The following is an 18,340-nucleotide window of genomic DNA, read 5'->3' on the forward strand; positions in this document are numbered from 1 at the left end:
AAATAGAACTTGAACAGATATGATAGTTCATAATATCCACGCAGACTTGCACGTAAGAGCGGGAGTCATCCGTTTTAAAAAACAGAATATTGCACTGATACGAAATAGACTGCCCATTTAATTATTTAGAAATGGATAAATAAATTAAGATTTTGTACAAATAATGTTTTTCATTTTTCTTCCTTGATGGATTCTGGCACCCCCAGCAACAGTTGCTCACACCCCAAAGAGTGTATACGGTATATATATATATATATATTGTGGTAGATAGGGGGTGCTCTCGCTCCCTTGAACCCCTGTCCACGACTCCAAACACCAGGTAAAAGTCCAATTGTTGACTTTATTTTGTTGCCACAGTGCACAAAGCACACTCTCCACCACAATACTCATATAATAACAATAACTACAATAATAAACACAATAAACCAATCCTCCAGCTCCCAGACGCGTTGCCACCCTTCCACCCAGCTCAGCTCGCCGTCTGGGAGCTCCCACAGTCCTTTTATATTCCCTGACCCGGAAGTGTTCCCAATCCCCAGTCCATGTGATTCTTAATCACTTCCGGGTCAGGTACAAGTCTTTTCTTTTCACCCCGGAAGCCCGTCGCTCTTCCTATGATGTACTTCCGGGTCATAGGGCATGAAGAGGTCTTTGTTCCTCCCTGCAGCTCCCTCTTGCAGCCCCTGAGGTATCCAGCAGGGTCTTGTACGAAAACTCCATGTCCCATGACTCCCTGCTGATCTTCGGGGCACCTCCGTACTGCAGGGAGGGCTCCATCTGGCAGCCTGGAGGTATTGGCCGGGATGATAAGCCGGCCACATATCACTATATATATATATATATATATATATATATATATATATATATGTATATATATATATATCTATATATTTATATCTATACTGTATATATATATGTATGTGTGTGTGTGTGTATATGTATGTGTGTATATGTAGATATGTATGGATATGTATATATATGTTTATATGTGTGTGTGTATGTATATTGTGTAGTGACCCGGCAGCCAGTGCTGGCGGCATGATGCATTGTGGGTAATTTATGTAAAGTTTACTGTTGTGTTAAATTAGCAAGGTAATCGAATTATTGTTCCTGTTGTAATTGTTGTATGTGTTTGTGTTCAACTGGTGGGATGGGTTTGGGTTATTGCCGTCCGGGGTTACTAAATTGTAAATAGTTACCATCAATGAGAAAGGTGGCTTCGTTAATGACCCTGGCAATGGCTATGCAATGAGATGGAGCTTTGTTTTTCTGACTATCTGCTTAATAAAGAGATACAACAGGACAGAGCTGTGTATTGCTAAGATTTCATCTAAGCAATGATTGCCGAGATACTCGGAGTCGTGCGGTGTATGGGACACGAGTGCTCGCTGGCTTAATGAGCTAGGTAAAGCTGTGTGCATGGCGCTGGCATTCCGCTGGCCGACCAGCTTGGTGGAAGTGCACGGCTGAGTACGGCTAGAAAACTTTAAGACTCAACCACGGGTCGCTACAATATATATATACAGTCAACCCTCGTTTATCGCAGTTAATCCGTTCCAGACTCTGCCGCGATAAATGAATTTCCGCGAAGTAGAAACCATATGTTTGTATGGTTATTTTTATATATTTTAAGCCCTTATAAACTCTCCCACACTGTTAACATTATTAGAGCCATCTAGACATGAAATAACACCCTTTAGTCAAACGTTTAAACTGTGCTTCATTACAAGACAGAGATGGCAGTTCTTTCTCACAATTAAAAGAATGCAAACATATCTTATCTTCAAAGGAGCATCATGAAGAGCAGATAATGTTAGAGAGAGCACTCGCTAAGAAAAGCAAACAAAAAATCAATACATACTTTTAAATATACAGAAGCACCGCGATAAAGCGGCATTTTGTAGAGGAGCGTCCTATCTTCTAGGCAAACAGCCACTGTGTAAAAAGCCCCCTCTGCTCACACCCCCTCCGTCAGGCAGAGAGAATGAGAGACAGAGAGGAGCAAACAAAACAAGCGCCACGCGGGAAGCATATCTTTTAGCATTGAGGAGTTTTAGTTAATATGTAATACATGCTCTGATTGGGTAGCTTCTAAGCCATCCGCCAATAGCGTCCCTTGTATGAAATCAACTGGGCAATCAAACTGAGGAAGCATGTAACCTAAATTAAAAGACCCATTGTCCACAGAAAGCGGCGAACCAGCGAAAAATCCGTGATATATATTTAGATGTGCTTACATTTAAAATCCGATAGAGTGAAGCCGAAAGTCGAAGCGCGATATAGCGAGTGATTACTGTATATATATATATATATATATATATATATATACTGTATATAAACTGCTCAAAAAAATTAAAGGAACACTTTCAAAAGACATCAGATCTCAATGGGAAAAAGAAATCCTCCTGGATATCTATACTGATATAGACTGGGTAATGTGTTAGTAACGAAAGGATGCCACATTGTTTGATGGAAATGAAAATGATCAACCTACAGAGCCCTGAATTCAAAGACGCCCCAAAAATTAGAGTGAAAAAATTATGTGGCAGGCTAGTCCATTTTGCCAAAATTTAATTGCAGCAACTCAAAATTGTACGCAGCACTTTGTATGGCCCCTGTGTTCTTGTATACATGCCTGACAACATTGGTGTATGCTTCTAATGAGATGACAGATGGTGTTGTGGGGGATCTCCTCCCAGATCTGGACCAGGGCATCACTGAGCTCCTGGACAGTCTGAGGTGCAACCTGGTGTCATTGGATGGACCAAAACATAATGTCCCAGAGGTGTTCTATTGGATTTAGGTCAGGAAAGTGTGGTGGCCAGTCAATGGTATCAATTCCTTCATCCTCCAGGAACTGCCTGCATACTGTCACCACATAAGGCCAGGAATTGTTGTGCACCAGGAGCCACTGTACCAGCATAGGGTCTGACAATGGGTCCAAGGATTTCATCCTGATACCTAATGGCAGCCAAGGTGCCTTTGTCAAGCCTGTAGCGGTCTGTGTGACCCTCCATGGATATGCCTCCCCAGACAATCATTAACCCACCACCAAACTGCTCATGCTGAATGATGTTACAGGCAGCATAATGTTCTCCATGGCTTCTCCAGACCCTTTCACTTCTGTCACGTGCTCAGGGTGAACCTGCTCTCATCTGTAAAAAGCACAGGGCACCAGTGGTGCATCTGCCAATTCTGGCATTTTATGGCGAATGCCAATCGAGCTGCATGCTGCTGGGCAGTGAGCTGAGGGCCCATTAGAGGACATGGGGCCCTTGGGTCACCCTCATGAATTCTTTCTGGTTGTTTGGTCAGAGACATTCACACCAGTGGCCTGCTGAAAGTCATTTTGTAGGGCTCTGGCAGTGCTCCTCCTGTTCCTCCTTGCCCAAAGGAGCAGATACTGGTCCTGCTGATGGGTTATGGACCTTTTATGGCCCTCTCCAGCTCTCCTAGAGTAACTGCTTGTCTCCTAGAATCTCCTCCATGCCCTTGAGACTGTGCAGGGAGACACAGCAAACTTTCTGGCAATGATACGTATTGATGTGCCATCCTGGAGAAGTTGGACTACCTGTACAACCTCTGTAGGGTCCAGGTATCGCCTCATGCTACCAGTAGTGACACTGTCAGAAAACAGTCAGAAAAGATGAGGAGGGAAATTGTCAGTGGCCTCCACCTGTTAAACCATTCCTGTTTTGGGGGTCATCTCATTGTTGCCCCTCTAGTGCATCTGTTGTTAATTTCATTAACACCACAGCAGCTGAAACTGATTAACAACCCCCTCTGCTACTTAACTGACCAGATTATTATCTCATAAGTTTCATTGACTTTATGCTATACTCTGATTAAAAAGTGTTCCTTTAATTCTTTTGAGCAGTATATATATAACTGACAGCAAAACTCATCACTCACAACAGTGACAAAACAATTACATTGACAATCATGTTACGTTATTTTCAAAATGTGTCCTTTTCTTTTTCATTACTTCTTTAACATACTACTTCTCCACTGCGAAGCGCGGGTATTTTGCTAGTATCATATATACCTATGTCTCTGTTTTTTTTTTTTTTTTTTTTTTTTTGGAAATCATAGACCAAAAGGTGCATACTAATTCAGTGTGAGCAGGAGCACTCACTAAAACTGAATAAAAAAAAAACAAGTGATGGTGAGAGACGAAGAAGGCAGATTCGCCAGCGTCTGTGTGTCAGCTTTTATCCCTCCAGATGAGAGAATGTCCAGTTCCATTGTCTCAAAACACCACTCACATCTCTAGTTATTCCCAGTTTCAAATAAAAACTAACAGTGTCAGATCCCTGGGTTAGTATGTATCGCAATTTCGTGATCGTGAATTAGAGAGAATAAAAGTGAAAAAAATGGGTAACTTTTACAAGTCCTATAAATGTACACCGTGTCTTACAGATGGAAACCAAGTGTATATGTGTACTGTATAATATTAACAATAAGAGCAGCTCACTACTGAAAACGGTGAATATAGGAGACAGTGGGGATTGAACCAGTGCCCCTTTGATTACAAGTCAGCAAATCTTACCAATACGCCACGGAACCTGTTATCTTTTCCTTGAACCTTTTGTGAATGTGTTTATTTGATCTTTGGACTTCAGGCTCCATACATTGTACAGTTTATGCCTACATTTTGTCATTTACTACTAAAATATGAAAAACGTTTCTGTTTTAAAAATGTGTTTACACAGATTATTGTAGAAACAGAACGCACATGAAATGCGTGTGTTTCAAATAACAATCTATCATTTCCACTCTAAAACTCCACTTCACTCCCAGATAATCAAGGCATGAGCTTGTAGAAGTTCGTGCACGTTCTAAGTCGGTGGGGTTCTAAGCTTGCTGCTTGTCTTTATCGGCACATTTACAGGACAAAGGACGCTGGCGGAGAGGCGAGAATGGATTTAAGGTGGGCCGGATCTACAAGGTTTTTTGTAGGCTCTGGTAATTCTAGTGTTAAGAAGTTAAGTAAGATATTAATATGTAACAACTAGGTGGCTTCACCCCATGCTCACTTCGCTCGACAACCACTCCCTCTCTTTGCTCAATCAGCTGCTGGCTTGCTGCTGCTGCCAGGCCACATGATCTGCACTTCTGCACTTCGCTTGGCTAAGCCGCCAACCAATCCAGAGCTAAATGCTGTTGTGAAGAGGGTGTCTGAATGCACCCGAAGGAGACGCAGCCGCCCCTCTACAACCCCTCTTAAACAGTGATACAATAGGAAACAAATACTTTTTTTTTTTTTGCTTGATTAGCGGATGGCTTGCTGCTGTGCCGTGCTGCGTGATTTGCACTTCACTCGCCTAACCTTTCTCACCGAATGTTGTGAAGAGGTGGGCTGAACTGAATGCATTCCAAGGAGACACAGTCACTGCTCCGAAACCCATCTTAAATGGTGATATAATGGGAAACTAATAACAGTTTTTTTTTCTTACCTCCTCTTTGCTCAATCAGCTGCTGGCTTGCTGCTGCTAGGCTACATGATCTGCATTTTGAACGTTTAAAAGCCTGTACAGCACCTGTCCTTTTATCTCACTGCTTTGTCTCTCTTGTCCCCCAGACATCCTCAAACACTATGCAATCTCTTTTCACTGGTCTGCTATTTCACCAAGTAATATTTTCATTTATTTTTGCTAATGAGATCTTTACTCTCATTTTTTTGAGACTTTAAAATTTTCATACTTGCATTATCTCTAACCTGCTCTGCATGTGTATCATGGGACTTGCTTCCAAAGGTTGTAAGTATGACGTAATTTGTCCAACTATTGAACAAAAATGTTTATAATGCATTAGTGAGCCTGTATCTATAATTCTGTATTTAGGTCTAGTTACCACACTATAAAAATAAGTGCAGAGAAGTTTGACCACGATTAACTGAACCTTATGGTTTGTAGGTTTTAACTTCTCACATGTTGAACACAACACATATTGTAGCTCAAAACCCACCACTCTGAGACTTTCAGCTCTTAATTTGGCTTGTATCTCATTTAGCAATGAGTCCAAAATTACTTCGCCATTTTCTTTAAAGATAATATGTTGCAGGACCTGCCACATTCACTGGGGTTCAATGTTCTATAGCCTTGCTTTTTCCTGTCAGATAGCCTTCTCCAGTTCCTACCAAAAACTTTTGATACAGATTTTTCCATCTGCATCTGGGTGGATTTCAGTAGTCCAATTCTGAAATCCTTAAACAAAAAACTTTAAACATAATTATTTACCTAACTTTTTGATTTGAATGTCAGTGATTATTCCTGCTAAAAGCTGAGCTATCTCTACTGTATTTAACACGGGGTTTGAAAAACTGCTTAAGATTAAGGAAAGACCTTTTCAAAATAATGTACACTGGATATGAAATGTTACTTACTGACAGCCAATTAGCACAGGTATTGAAGGTTAAATCAGATGTACCAACTCTATGATGTGTTGTACACCCATGGGCTTTACAATTTAGTACTTGTACCAAATGAGTTAATCTAAAAGCTTTTTAATGAAAAAAATGTTTGCCAAAAATGCCTATCTTAGCAAAACTAATACATTTTAAGTCTATGTCTTGTTAATTGTTATATATTAAGTTCAATAACATTTTCTTTTGTTCCTATAGGCATAGACAGTTCCAGATATCAGCTTCCAGAAAATCAATCCACAGTTAAACAAACTGCAAATGGATAACTCCACCTATTCTAATTCCTCTGGTGGAAATGTGACAAGTCTTAACCTTCAGGACAGTCCCTACAAGACAGTGGAGGTTGTATTTATTGTTCTTGTTGCTGGATCACTGAGCCTGGTCACAGTAATTGGTAACATTCTGGTCATGGTTTCCATTAAGGTCAATAGGAACCTACAGACAGTAAATAATTACTTTCTTTTCAGTTTGGCATGTGCAGACCTAATTATCGGTGTTTGCTCCATGAACTTGTATACAGTTTACACTGTCATCGGATACTGGCCTTTGGGACCTGTTGTTTGTGACCTGTGGCTTGCCTTGGATTATGTCGTCAGCAATGCTTCTGTAATGAATCTGCTAATTATCAGCTTTGACCGATACTTCTGTGTCACCAAACCACTTAGCTATCCAGTTAAGCGGACCACCAAAATGGCTGGCATGATGATTGCAGCTGCTTGGGTCTTGTCATTTATCCTGTGGGCACCAGCAATCCTGTTTTGGCAGTTCATAGTGGGAGGCCGGACTGTGCCTGAAAAGGAGTGCTACATCCAATTTTTTTCCAATGCAGCTGTTACCTTTGGGACTGCAATAGCAGCATTTTACTTGCCAGTTATCATTATGATGGTCCTTTATTGGCAGATCTCTAGGGCAAGTAAGAGTCGCATCAAAAAGGATCACAGGAAACCTTCTTCCAATCAGGACCCCATTTCTCCCAGTCTAGTAAGAGGCCAGATTGTAAAACCAGACAACAATAATGTGAGTGCTGAAGAAGAAGAACAAGGTTCAAATCTGAATCAGAACCAGCACCTCTTAAGTCAGCATCAGAACAAGTTACAGAATGGCAAAGCCCCATCTTCGGCTGAAGGAGAAAGTGGTAATAAAAGTATGCAAAACTGTTCTCAGAATGAGGAAAAGGAGAGCTCAAATGACTCTACTTCTCTCAGTGTTGTTCCTACTAATGCAAAAGATGAAGAGATGGTAGTTGATCTCAAAGAAACATCCTGCGTTCCAAGTCAGCAACCTACACGACACAGAGCAAAGGCAGAAGGCTCAAAGCTCACTTGTATTAAAATTGTTACCAAATCTCCAAAAGGAGACTGTTGTCCAACTAATACCACAATAGAGATTGTCCCTGGAGCAGAGAAACAAAATTTAGTAGCTCGTAAGATTGTGAAAATAACTAAGCAACCCCCGAAGAAAAAAAAGAATCCCCCATCCAGGGAGAAAAAAGTAACAAGGACCATACTTGCTATTTTGTTAGCATTTATTGTAACCTGGACACCCTACAATGTGATGGTGCTTATCAACACCTTCTGTTCTAGTTGTGTACCCAACACCGTTTGGACCATTGGCTACTGGTTGTGTTACATCAATAGCACCATTAATCCAGCCTGCTATGCCCTGTGTAATGCAACATTTAAAAAGACCTTTAAACATCTCCTACTCTGCCAGTATAAGAACATCGGAGCTGCCAGATAGGAATTTAGCATATTTTGATGATTTTTTTTAATAAAAAGTAACTGTCTAGCACTTTATACTGATACAAAGAACAGAAATTGTTATAATAAGGAAAATATATTCTCTGCTATTTAAGGCAATTTAAAGTATTCACAAGCAAAATGAAAACTGGAACCATGTGTTTTACAGATAATTTATATTAATGAAAATAAGGATGATACAAATTTATCTTTAAGATTACATCTAAACAGTCAAAATTGTTTTAAAACCTGCTAATCATCTTGGGACTTCACACTGACTCTTACCAAGTATTAATACATAAGAATATCTAGTAAGATGAAACTCATTATCTAATGATTGAATAGAAAAAAATTTGACTTTTTCCTCACATAGTTCAGAAAAAGATCATGTAAACATTGGGAAAATTTTTTTCAGAATATATAAAATAAAAAATGCTTGCGCACACACACACACTCACTCTAAAATGTAATATTCACAGAATGCTCAAATTTAAATATTTACACTACATAAAAATTAGACACATACTAAAAGGAATTATTACATTTGATGGGTATCAATGAATACATAGGTGTACTGTACATACAAATATATAACCATCTGGTGTATACTAATTAATAATACATAAAACAAGAATCTTGTAATATACCTAAATACATGCAGTAAATAAGCAAGCAGTCAGAATTGATACAGCAAAACAAAATTCCCTTTAATGCTGTCTTTCCTTTTAAGGCAAGTAAATAATTAAAAGTACTTTAAATGTTTTTAGTACACTTACAGTATATTGAATTACAGTATGAAAAAAATATTAATAATACAGAAACCTATAACTCCAAATTCCCAAGTTCCAGTCCTTGAAACAAACCAAGTAAGTGGATAAGATTAGGTAAATTTTATGAGTATTTTCTGTAAAATTAAGCTTAAGATAGTGCACCCAGATGGAACCAATAGCAGGTGCATATTTTTAATGGATCTTTATTACAACAGTCTTGCTTATTTTTCACAAGTTTAAGTATCAATCAAAAAGGGACAATAGGGCTAATAGATTATCTATCTATCTATCTATCTATCTATCTATCTATCTATCTATCTATCTATCTATCTATCCTTCCTAGTATGTAAGCATATACAAGTTATTATTTATTGTGAAGGATTATTTATCGTGGAGTGAACAAAGAAATACGAAGCATATTATGTGAAACGTTTTACATCCTTATGTATACACAGTTTCCTCCTGCACCAAGTAAACATTACGCTTGGTATGTATGCCTACCTAGTAAACCGAACTAATCTTAATGGTGGAAAATGAAGTAACTGGTAATATGAAAGCTTAAATGTGTTGCCATATGATATTTTTTGGAGCAGGAGTTTTGAGGTGCTGCACAATTTTCAAACTTCACCGTTAATCTGGTCACCTGAACACCTGTTAGGGTGGTAAACCTACAAAGAAGGAAACTATTGAGGATGTATCCAGGTGTATCTTATTTGTACCTGGATATTGTGAACAAGGAGAAAAAATCATCAATAATCAATTTATTTTTCAAAGTTATTATGAACATAAACATTTGCTGCTTGCATATTTAAACCGTTGTTAGGTCAAGGCTGCTACTTCACCATTATTCAATCTCTCTCTATCTTGCTGTCAGTTTAGATTTTTTTTAATCTTAGTTTTCTGATTATTACCTACTAATTTCTAGCTTACTGATATTCTCACCAGTTTCTACATAATAGTTTTAGTTTTTTGAAAACAAATCTTCCCAATACTTGTAAAAAAATGTATAAAAGTTGTAAAGAGAATTTGCTTCCTGCAGCTTTGAATATCTTTAAATAGTAATCCTACAATCTGAAATAAATGTACAATTCAAAAAATGAACATCAACCAAATGTAATTTACAGTTCACATTTCCTTTTATCGTTCTTTTACTAATAATAAAAGTTACCATTTTACTTTTAAAATTCAGAAATATCAATTTTGATCAGGACTACAAATATTGTGACACTGGCAGTCATTTACAGTGAATACCACGTGCTTATTGGAATTTCAGTTTTTTGTGATGTAATGGCTGAAATCAGCTTGACTCATGGCAGTCCTTTTTCACCTTCAAACATTTTAAATTCAATAATATTTAAATGAGCAAGAATTGGATCATGTGAACACTCTTTATAATCATGATTAGAATTGTGTTCAAATTTAACCAGTCACGGATGCCAGTAATTTGCCTTTCCCAGACATCAACTGAAGTGATTCATAGATAGATAGATAGATAGATAGATAGATAGATAGATAGATCGATCAATACTTTATTATTAGTCCTGAATAAAATAAACTGTTACTGTAGAATTTGTGGGCTTGCATTATGCAGTGATGTCTGTGGTTACAGGGTGCTAAGCAAAGATTCACAGGATTTTACTGATGAAATGTAAAGATCAGGAGAGGTATTAAAAGAATAATTCAAAGGCACTACATGTATCAGGGAAAATTAAAAACATCATCATTAAGTAACAGAGGAAAAAATTATACCACAAGGACATTACAAATATCAGAATATACTTTAAAGTTGTTAAACCAGATGAAATGAAAGCTCATCCTGGAGTCCACAGATGGGCCATTAGTACGTTTAAAAAGATCATGAATTCTATGACATTAAGTGACCACAACCTATATATTATAACCATTTAGTGTATTCTCTATAATTCTCAGCTGTAGTGTGGAAACAAGTTATCACCAAAAAAAGCAAAACCCTTTTAAAATTTCCAAGAAAACACACCAAGTTTATTAAACTCGCAGGAAACCTATTTTCTTGACAGAGACACTAAAGAGCACATGGCTTTAAGGTTGTAGCATCCTTTTATTTGTCTGTTTCTCATCAACAGGGAAAGGGGCTGTATTCAGGATAAAGAAGTGAAAATTAATTACTATTAATATCATGATATTTTGGTGCATACATGGTGCCCTCAACCAGAAAGCAAAAGTGAAACAGGCAGTCATGACAATAATCTGAAGTGCTCTTTTAACATAAAAATCTACTGACTTTGGTGATCAATAAAGTTCAGACTTTACATCAACAAAATCTGAGGTTTCAATAAAGGTGTGCAGATTTTTGATACACACTCTACACATTTATGTATATTGCTTTACTATCACTTAAAAATTGTTAATAAATTATATGCTTATCATGTAACTTTGTAGCAATCTTTGGTTTTGGCCCAAAAATGTTACTTTACTCTCTGAAAGGTAACTTCTATTCTGTTTTCAAAATATTTTTACAGTCAATTTGTGTGCATTAATTTGCAGTATAAGTGATTTAAATATGCTAGGAAGCAGAATTTACCCACAATTTTTCTTTTTATACACCCAGAAAACCCTAGCAGGTTGCTTCCAGTCATTAGTATCTATTTTCATCCATTACAAATCACCAATATGTTACTTGACGGTTTACTTAATTGCTACTTGCTCTTCAAGTAGTTTTGACATTTCACCCTGAAAAAAACAGTAAAAGTTGGCTTATGGTTTTCCAAAAGTGCAACTTACAATTTGTCAGAATACTAGTAGAATGGCACAAATGCAACTACTTTATTTTTCTTAAACAGTATTTCAGTCTTATGAGCCCTAACTAATAGAAACATGTTTTCACAGCACCAGAAGACACAAGCATATTTAAGAATTTTTCTATATTTCAGTTATAGCAATCTTTTTTAAATATTTTTTTTTTAAATTAGCTGTAGAATGACCATAGCTTTAATGAATATTAAAATCTTATAAAGTTAAAAAAGGAGTACCCAAAAAGCAATATATCTTTAAAATGGTGGGTAGTCCATCCAAGCAAACCTAAGTCTTTTTCTGTGTTTTTGGTTTATTGCATCCTTTTTTCATAACCAGTCTAGGAGTTCTGCACTTGTTCCCATAGTTCATTATGAAATAAATTGGAGTGCCAGTACACATTTGCTGAATGGAGGTGAGAGAATTGCAGGCCTTTTGTGCATTGGGATATCCAGAAGAAAAGCATTCTGTATGCTTGGTTTAGGAGTATTTACTCCTAAAACAAGCGGAGAGTGGTGTGATTTACTTCTTTCTTGATATTTCCCCTTTGAAAATCCAATTCTTTTAGAAGAAACAAAGTAATTTCAAAGTTTGACAACTAATTGTTACTGATGTCAGGTATATTGCAAAAAGCAAATCAGAATTGGATGGTGCACACTGTATACAGGTAATTCATCTCTATTAATGAACCTCTGTTCACCATTTAAATGTCCTCATAAGAAATATCACATTTTAGCAGCTGCAGTTGGATTTTATTGTTATTATGTCCATTTTTAGGTTGAGCAAATGGAAAAGTTAGAGAACAAAGCGCATACAAAGTTTATGCAAAGTTTATGGTAACTATACATAAGGCGCTGTTGAGCAAAATATGCAAAACTCTTGTTAGAAGTTTATACATTTTGTTAGGCATTTTAGGCTACTTGCATGAGTCAACATGGCTACAACTGAGAACCTCAGCATTATAGACGATGTGTATCTGGCAGACACTTCTCAGATAAGGGTTAAAAGGTAAATAATACAGTTTATGATGAAAAAACATTCCAAAGATGATTTCAGACTAAGGAGAAAAAGAATAATCTTATTAAAAACAGCAGTTGGCAAATGTGCGTATTCAAAGTTTTGCTGCACAGGCATTAATCCATATGGCACTCCAAAAACAAAAGAGAATCTATGGACTTCACACCAGATGTATAGAGTGCAGCTTGGGCTAATGCCACTCTGTGATATCAAAGTCATCAGAAGCAAAATCTACAGGAATGGATAACAGCTGGGTCGTGCAATCAATACCTTGCAGCAAAGACGTTTGATGTGATGTGGAGAACCATTTTTCATCATGTTCTGGAGGAGTGGATATCTGACAGTTTGGCCAGACTCCAAGGCAGTGTATGCACATTTGATTTTTGCTTCAGCAGTTACTGTTTTGAGATTGGAATCATTTTTACAGTATGGACTAAATCTGTAAATTCCATTAGAATGCCAAGCAGAAACAATGTGCTTTGTTACCTTTCTATGAAAAATGTTGTGCTCTTTGATTAAACAGTTTCTTCCTGTCTGCTTGGTGGCAAGTCTTCCAAGACAACAGAGCTCTAAATCTCAGGGCATGTTGATCACAAGTATTAAATGGAATAAGAAAACAATGCTAAACAGCTTCAATAGTCTTCCTAATCAATAGACCTTAATCCAGCAGTTCATTTATGGATTTTGCTGGTAAAACAGGAGTAACTGCATTAAAATAAAGTACTTTAGTTGAATTACCTGTGGATTAATGAAGCAAGATTCCAGGAGAACAGAATTCCTGCATATGAATATCTGATAATCATTTATTTTGATCATTTCCATTGCTATCTATATGTATGTCAGATATGTTGGTACAGTATTCTATACACCACCAAGAAGATTCAATTGGAATCCAGAATCTGTTCTGGAAAGATTCATTAGTGAAGAAAATCTGAAATATAACATATAGAAGGAGGCATAATGAAACTCTCTCAATAGCATTGATTCACACAGTAAATATATTGTGTCTTCGAGTGAATGCACAGCAATATATGAACAGTGTTTTACACAGTAGGTTCATTCACCATTTTGCTCAAGTCAAATATTCAAAAATTTAAAAAAACATTTTATTTCCATGAAAAATGTAGGCTGGTTTCTGTAAAAGGAAAATCACTTGTGTCAGAAAATCTATTTGAATTTAAGTTTTGGAGCTAAGAAATCCTTGCTAACATAGCTGTTAAGATTCTACAAACAATATATGCACGATTATCAGAACAAGAACTTTTCATTTGTCTGTTTTGCAATATACTGATGAAAAGTTTGTCATATGAATGCAGACAGATATTCATAGAGATACAATCAGCTCGTTACATTTTTGAGTGAAATATTTCTGTAAAGGTATAACATAACTCCAAATTTCCCATGTGCATTTTTTCATTCAAAGTATATGAATGTTGTTCATTTATTCACTTGCACATGATTCTGTGCTACGTCCAATTTCAGCAATTGAACTGCTACGTGCAAAGGTTTTGCCATTCTATTTACTGTGCTAAGCTGAGAGAGACTTCTTCAGTTCATACAGTATCCTATTAAATATACAGAGCTTCAGTTTAAAATAAAACAAAACGTAAGCAAACTGGAAAATGCCACTTTCTCTCATTTTATTTAACTATTAACTTACAGCTTAAAGCATGCAAGAATATGAAACATAAACAGACTGCTCATCAGGTTACATACCCTGGTCAAACTACGTATTAAAGTGGATTGACTGCTATCAGATTAACCCTTACTCTAAATAGCACATAGCCATCTGGATAGAGTGCAAGTTTATCTTGAAGCATAGACTTTTTTTTTTTTCAATTTCTTTATAAAGCTATAATACGTTCCCACTGGACAAACACATTTACACATGCAATTAGGTTGCAATAAAATAAAATGTGAAATTATATAGGTATTTAGTCACTAAATGTGTTTGAGGTTCTTGTTGTTTCTAAGTTTTTATTGAAGAAAAAACTTCACTAGATTACATGGTCCACATTGCATGAAAATCAGTGAACATAAATGGTGACGTGACTTAGGAAACTTATCAAATCCTTTGCAAATAAGCAATTTAGTAATTCAGAATGGAATGCAAGTGATAGAAGCAACTATGACACACTACACATTGCACAACTGCTCCACTACAGACAGGGTGGATCTGATTTCAAGTGCTATTTCCAAGTTTACCACACTAGCTCATGCACATCAGTGGACTTGAGACAATGTTGTTCCATAACAGTCATGTCATTACTCTGTTGATAAATATGCATAGGCATGCAGGTCAAACAATCAGTGATGTATCAGAAAACGGTCAAGCTGGCCCTAAAAAGCAGCAGAGTAATGTTGCTGCACACCATGAAAGCCAGTCTTGGCAGTTGTTGTCAGGATTGCACTGGTCTTTGCATTATTTCAACCAGTAGCGACGCAGTTAGGACATACTTTGTTCTCAAGGCCATAAATTTAGTCCCAACTCAAGTCATTTGTCCATCATGTAAGACACTGCAATGCAAGACATGTATAGTACCATAACTCTGTAGGTGGTAGAAATACTTGCTACTGTGGCACCATGTTGTAAAATCCACCCTCTCCACTACTCCTCCTATGGCAGTGTTTCTCTGAACCTCCCATATCTTTATTAAGAATGTGAGGGACACAAAGGGATAAATAATTAGCAGTTTTTACTTCATTTGACTTGATGTTTATGTTGTCAGCCCCAAACTCAATGTAGTCTGTTGTATTTTGTCATATATTTTTAAAAAAGACAGTATTATTACTTAACTAACAAATATAACCTGTCTATGTGTAACAATATAAATATTCAACAAAATATTTTTCTAAACTTGGTGGATAGTGGAGCGAAATAAATGGTGTTAAATATTGCTCTACATATCAAAGTCTTTGTTTTGTTGTAATATGTATTAAACTTCCTACAAAGACTGTCATAAATGAGGATGCAGGTAAATAATATACATTTTGTATAAATGCTTGTTACACTCAATTTCATCTTAAAGGAATTACATATATTTATATATCATTTCATTGAAAACACATCACTTTTACTTGTAAATATTTAATCTAATTGTATGACTTTTATTTCTTAAAATTTAATGTAATGCATTCACCAAGTTGCCTCTTTAAGGGGACAGGGGCTAGCGGTATCTATATCATAACTGCTTTAGTTCTAAGATCTACTGGACTCAAAAATGGTATATTTCATCCAAATTTGGAACAACATTTCTTTCTGTTGCTATTCTAAAATTGCATCATATAAGCTTTACATTTTCATTAGTAAAATGAAAAAAATATTTGTGATTGTGCAATTTCACAGTTTGCACTTAACTCAGTAGATCAAAATGTTTTTGATTAGTGTTTTTACCAACACCCTACTTCAGATGTTTGCAATATAGTTGCAAATAAATTCCCAAAAGAAAGCACACCACTTAGTTTGTAATATAATGTAAATGTCTGTGTAACCTTTTTCCTAGTTAGATTTAAAAACTTCTTTAATTCAACCATTATAAATATTGTTATTCTAGATATCTATTGTGAATAAAATATATAAAAGAAAAATAAGTTGTTTGCTATAATAAAATCATGGAAACATTATATAATATAGATTTACATGTCTAGATATTGAAATCATTACTTCAGAGTGACCACAATTTGTCTCAATATGTACAATATTAAGCATTCTGTAATGAAAGTATTCAGTGATTTTTAAGTGATTTTAATTAGTTTAAGTAACTCTTTGATATTTTAACTGTGTATTGCTGTAGAATTCTCAGCTGTTAGAAGCAACATAATCAAACTGAGCAGTTTATTGAATCCATTTTTGTTTTATTTAGGAACAGCTGCAAAAGTAAGGTAGGAAATTTATATACCGGAACTGTTTATTGAATGAAACAAAGTACGAAACAGATTTATAAATACAAAAATATTCAAAGGAACCGATCATACTTTATTCTAGCCAGAAGTGTCAATTAGTGAAATACTGTATAAGCCTGAAATGCATAGCACAACAGATAGTATTGCTACTTCTCCGTGGCTGAACGTCGATTCAGTTTCAATTCTGCTTGATTGAAAATTGTATGGAGTTTGCACATTCTCTGCATACACCCATAGTTTTCTCTGGGAACTTTTGTTTTTCTCTCACTTTCTAAGAACATGCAGTTATGTTGAGAAATCTGAACTGATCCAGTCAAGGGTTATACTGCAGCTTTGGCACCTAACAATTGTGGGACCAGAAAATATTTTTCATCACAGGTACCTTATAGATAACATTTTAAGAAAATCAGCCCAAAAAAGCCAAACCTGTTTATATTAAAATACTGTAGTAAAGAATAGCAACTTTTTTTCTTAACATAAGGTTTGACATAAAGTAAAGGAAAAGTTGTCATTAAAGGAAAGCAAAATATTATTGTAATAGGTGTTCTTTAAAAAAGGCAATAAAGTTGCAAATGACAATGGAAAAAATAAATCAAATTCTTTTAAATATTTTAGCAAGAAATGCTTCGGTAAAAGCTGACAGAAAACTTTTATAGTTTTGTTAATTAATTGTGCAAATGTTAAAGCATTAATGTTTCTCCATTGAATGTCATAGGTATATCTGCACTCTAGAGCTTTACAGTTAGTGTTACTGCCTACAAAGGGGATTAGAATTTTCAATTTGAACAAACAATTTCAGAAATTTAAAAGCAATATTTTACAGCATTTGTTTATTTAAAGTAAGAAATTTGAAGTAAAAGGGCATTTTTTACACAGGGTGTAAAGGTTATTGGTAGTTGTGATAGGCAGTTTTCATATATTTCACTATAATTCTATTTTTTTTTTTACTTAATACATTTTTCAGTAAGTAGACTGCCTTGTGCCCTGTGTTTGGCTGGGATTGACACTGTGACACTGTGTTCGGATTCAGCAGGTTGGAAAATGGATGGATGGATGGATAGACTAAGCATTATTTCCAGTAGTTTAATTCTGAAAATGTAAATGCATATACATCTGCTTTCCTGGCTAAAGACAAATATTTGAAAACATTTGACATTCTATGAACTAGAAGGCTTCAATGTGTCTTTCCAAAAGCCTAATTTCTAATGCTGATGAAAATAATTAAACTGGAATAAGAATCAATTAATATGTCCATCGGTTTGGGGATGTGTACATCTGCTCAAAGAAGCAGAGAATGTATGGTTAGACTTGTAAGAAACAGTACCATAGGAAAAGAAAGAAACCTGTCAAATGAGGCAAAATAAAAAAAAACGGAAAATATGATCACCCAACATTGGCTTTAAATAATTTGCAAGTTTTTTATTAAATAATGGAGAAAAGGAGACATAAATATTACAAACAGAATTTCAGTAATTTTTGATTGGCATCAGACACCACAACACTTTGCAGTCTCAGCACATTTTTATTCCATTTGGGCATTTAAATAGAGGTTTCCCTCACTTTTAATTGAAATCCTTGCTTAATTAAAACCATTATTTGGCTTTTTTCCCCTTTTTAGAATATTAAAAAATAGTCATCTGGTTTCCATTTTGGTACATTATTATATACCCACCTTAAACATTGTTGATTGCTTTAGCTTTGATAAAAGGTTCTAGAAA

The 18,340-nt window shown here is 35.8% G+C and overlaps 1 protein-coding gene across 6 annotated transcripts in view; it reads left to right on the forward strand.

Annotated features, from left to right (window-relative positions):
* chrm2a (cholinergic receptor, muscarinic 2a) overlaps positions 1–16,237 on the forward strand; it is a 656,161-nt gene extending 639,924 nt beyond the window's left edge. For all 6 annotated transcript variants that reach the window (XM_039769949.1, XM_039769951.1, XM_039769952.1 and 3 more), the window contains one exon: positions 6,623–16,237. In XM_039769949.1, coding sequence (XP_039625883.1) covers positions 6,683–8,164 — 1,482 coding nt within the window. In that variant the 5' untranslated portion in view covers positions 6,623–6,682 and the 3' untranslated portion in view covers positions 8,165–16,237. The remainder of the gene's footprint in view (positions 1–6,622) is intronic.
* The last annotated feature ends 2,103 nt before the right edge of the window (positions 16,238–18,340 follow it).

Source organism: Polypterus senegalus, chromosome 11, assembly GCF_016835505.1.
Source record: "Polypterus senegalus isolate Bchr_013 chromosome 11, ASM1683550v1, whole genome shotgun sequence".
In the NCBI taxonomy this organism is placed as follows: Eukaryota; Metazoa; Chordata; class Cladistia; order Polypteriformes; family Polypteridae; genus Polypterus; species Polypterus senegalus.